Here is a 4,238-nt window from a genome sequence, read left to right as displayed (position 1 = left end):
GTTTGAGTTCTGTGAACATCCTTAAGATTCACAATACGAAGAATAAAATGTACTTAAGACGCCTGCAATAATAAGAATAAAGTTGACAGCTGTATAAAAGCTATTACAATGTAAATAAAGTTGTGCGTATCTATTACTTGCAAAAATATTCCTTTGTACTACGTTTAACAACATGTCGCAACAATATCAACTATTTAATGATGAATATTATTGAAGTCATTTGTTGTTTGTTTGGCGGCTTTAAATTGAGGTTATATATTAAAGGCTAAAGGTTATATTATAAAGCTCTGACATCTTGTGTAACTTTTGCGATCTATAAATTTTTAGTTGTGTTCTGAGGTTTTTAAACCTTCGACACCAACCTGTTGCTTCTTCCCTAGAAACGAACCTATTGCTGTAACCGTTACTAAACCGTTAAACATCGATAAGGTTGCATAATTGGATATGACGTGTTGCCTTAAAACCGTTGACACAAACCTGCTGCTAAAAACGAACCTATTCCTGTAACCGTTACTAAACCGTTAAATATAGATAAGGTTAGATAGTTGGATAAGGTGTGTTGCCTCAAAACCGTTGACACAAACCTGCTGCAACTTTCCTAAAAACGAACCTATTGCTATATCCGTTATTATCCGTTATGATAATGATGTTAATTAGAGTACCTGATAGGTAAAAAATATATAAATGAAATAGTGAAAAATTCAAACCTTTGTCAATAAAATGAGAACAGTGAATTTTAACTGTTCAAAATATGAATATAAATTTTCTTATCTATGGTTTATTTAGAAAATAACTTTAGCTATAATACACAATGAAAAAATACTCATAGAATTAAACATAACTAGTTGGTATTGGTTTTTTGCCTTGAGGTAAGTTACATGAACTTCCCGATATGTGTAAATAATCGCTTTAATCGATAAAAAATAAATTAATTTATGAGTGATTAAAAGTATTCCGAGTGGATTTGTAACATATAATTGAAAACGAACGCACATGTTAAATAGGAGTATTTTCTAAAAGCGAATTTTCAAAAATCAACAATTTTTATAATGAAACCAGTTTCCATAGGACTTTAATGGTTTAGTACGTTCATTAAGACCAAGTACTTTATCGTCATACCAAGCAAATCGTCTAATTTTAATTTTAACAAACTCAAAAAAACTACTCATTTTCTCAAACTTTGATAATTTTTTTAAATTAAACTACTTGTCGTGAGGCTGTAATATTTCAGTAAGTTCTATAAGACCATGATATATATAGCTAAAAAAAGTTCCATAAAAATCGTCTTGATTTTTTTTACAACAGTTAATTACAAGAAAACGGCTCGGTAGATTTTCACCTAAAACTAATCAGTATCATTTCCAACTAATATCTTTCGAACAGTTTTTGAGCAAACGTCGATGGAAGGTCTAATTTTGACAAATGCCGAAAAAACGATACTAATTTTTGCAAACTTTGTCGAATTTTTAAAGTTAAACGAGTTGTCGTAAGGCCGTAATATTTTAGTATGATCTATAAGACTATGGTATCTACCGTAAAAAAAAAGAAAATCGTCGAAACAATTTTTTTAACACTTTATTACAAGAAAACGGCCCGGCCGATCTTTACCAAAAACTAATCAGCACGATTACCAACCAATATCTTTCGAACAGTTTTTGAATTTTCAAAACCGACTCAGAATTGCGGGCAAAAACTCGTGGACAAAATTTTTTTCACTTTTCTGCGGTTTACAAAGAAACGGCTTGGCTGATCGTCGTGCAAAATTGATAGACACTAGTCCTCATTGAGATACATCGAATAACTTTTAAATTTGTGAAATCAGCCCAGCCGTTTTTGAGAAAACGTCGATGTACGGCAAAAAAACTGATCACACACGCATAAACACACACCTGCTTCTTCCAAATTTGGTCTCATTCGATTCAGAATGGCTTGAAACGACGGGAAACCATAAAATTAGCGAATCGGATTTTTTGATGAAAACATAAACTTCTCCTTCGGGAAGTTATTTAAACAATAGTTTATTTAAGTTTCAATTGGATTTGAATATCTCTTACATTTTGCAGAGTGGATTATTACCACAAGCAGCATTTTCGTCATCTTGGATGAATGCAGAAATGCCAGTGAAGAAAAATATAATCATATTCATGGAACGATCGAAAAGACCACTAAAAATATATGCAGGGAAAATGCTAGAACTTAGTTTGCAAACATTTTCCACGGTGAGAGTAATTTTAGAATTAAACATTTAAGAAATCATATTTTGTATATATATATATATATATATATATATATACATTTTTAACTAATGTATTAATGAAAATGTGAATTGATTTAAGCAGATAATCAGGTCAAAACTCAATTTTTATTTCAGATAATCAATTCTTCATATAGATATTATGCAGTTCTGCAACACATGCAAAGTACAAAAAATATATAATTGTAATAAAAAGCTGCAATTAAATATAAAAGTGTCTAAAAGTTTGTTGTTAATAATTCATTAATTGAAGTTAGGATCAAATGGTAAACAAAATTGCAATAATCCTGTTAAGTTGACTTTTAATTGTCGCAAATATATAGCGAATTAGTATTTTGATGAATTGCCTGAATTTTTTAGTTTTATTCTCATATCAGATCTCCAAAACAATTCAGACCCACTTTAATACTACTTTGACAATTTGGGTGAAATGCCAAGGAAGCAGATAAAGGTCCTAAATAGTTTTTAGCTTTTTTTATTATGATAATTCGAAGGCGTGACCTGAAGTTTATATATTATCTGATAAATTATATTTAACTAATGGTCAAATGCTTGTCGAGTTATGTAAGATTGGTCTATAAAATATTTAATGCTTATTTTATAGACCAATCTTACATAACTCGACTTAATGTGCATTAATACATTAATAAGCACAGATACAACAAAATTGTTCTAAATAATATATTTTTTCGAAAATAAATTAACATAAGATTACAACTAATGGTAATCTGACACAGAGAGACTAGTATTTGATGAAACTTAAATACAAACAATTTGTTCATATATCCATATTGAGTACATATCTATCACAAAAACAGAGCGATATTGACACACTGATATAAGCTAAAATATATAACGCTCAGCATAATTTAAATATCATATATGATAGATTTATATCTTTGCTCATTATTTTTTCGAATTATACTTAAATTTAGTATATATAATTATATTTATATACATCTTGTTAAAAATGAAACTATACACATTCTATAATGTAATATATCAATATAGCTTCTATATATTTTAATTTATGACTATTTGTTCTTTGGCATAAAAGATACAAAATAGTTGAAATTTAGTAATTTGCATTGTTAACTTATAATAATATGTACATTGAGTCTGAATATTATTTTAATAATAATATTGGTACTCTTTTCGAAGGTTGGATGGGTACAAACCACATTGTTTGTAGTTCACACGTTATATATATATATATATATATATATATATATATTAGAGTATATATATATATTTATATATATATATATATATATATATATATATATATATATTAGAGTAGTCCTTAATATGGACGTTTTCGAATTTCCTTCTCTGAAAGTTTTAGCTCTTAATATTAACTTTTAGATAGAGCGCAATTCAATCAAAGTTTCGTATGGAATTAGCAAGGAAAAAATTTAAAAAATTTAAAAAATTTCTTTTAGATATGTCTTACAATTAGCGATAAGTGAATCAAAAGTGGCAATTCATGTCACGCTCTCTATTTAAAACCGAGTATGGTTTATAATCTTTATCAAAATATCAGTTAATTAGCATGCACTTTATTAACAACACGTCATCTTTGCAGTTTTTGGTGACATTACTTCAATAGGAGCAATTATTAGAAATTTGTACATAAATTTTATTTAATTTGAATCGAAATACTAATATTTATAAACAGGCGATTGAATTTAGGCAATAATAAAAACTCACACACGTAGATTAGTGAAAAAACCAGCGTTGGTTCGCTGCAATTTTCACCCTTTCCACTCGGATGCCACCACTCCGGCGGCGAATACGTACTAAATCTGCATTTAACGAGCGGAAAGGGTTAAACCGATAGAGACAACGATGCATTCCAAGGAAGCGCAACATGCTGCAGTGCGCCAGGGCGGTGCAACCGTTATCGAATATATATAATATATATAAATGCAAAATTAAATTGAATTAACCTAACGCGTTAAGTCAAATGCTTTTTAAGTTTCCA

At 29.0% G+C, this 4,238-nt stretch overlaps 1 protein-coding gene across 1 annotated transcript; it reads left to right on the top strand.

Annotated features, from left to right (window-relative positions):
• The first annotated feature begins 720 nt into the window (after nucleotides 1-720).
• Nucleotides 721-2,437, top strand: LOC113388268 (odorant receptor 49a-like). Its single transcript, XM_026625665.1, has 3 exons — nucleotides 721-729; nucleotides 2,028-2,219; nucleotides 2,372-2,437. The coding sequence occupies exons 1-3, from the start codon at nucleotides 721-723 to the stop codon at nucleotides 2,435-2,437; spliced, it is 267 nt and encodes an 88-aa protein (XP_026481450.1).
• The last annotated feature ends 1,801 nt before the right edge of the window (nucleotides 2,438-4,238 follow it).

The sequence above is a fragment of the Ctenocephalides felis genome, unplaced genomic scaffold, assembly GCF_003426905.1.
Source record: "Ctenocephalides felis isolate EL2017-DRISC unplaced genomic scaffold, ASM342690v1 CF-g0.4_SCAFFOLD_03572, whole genome shotgun sequence".
NCBI classification, from domain to species: domain Eukaryota; kingdom Metazoa; phylum Arthropoda; class Insecta; order Siphonaptera; family Pulicidae; genus Ctenocephalides; species Ctenocephalides felis.
The sequence above is the reverse complement of the archived record's forward strand: the minus strand, read 5'-3'. Positions and strand labels throughout refer to the sequence as shown.

Coding starts and splice junctions, on each gene's coding strand:
- LOC113388268 (XM_026625665.1), top strand. Junction 2,220..2,371: donor GTTTGCAAACATTTTCCACG/GTGAGAGTAATT, acceptor TTTTTATTTCAG/ATAATCAATTCTTCATATAG.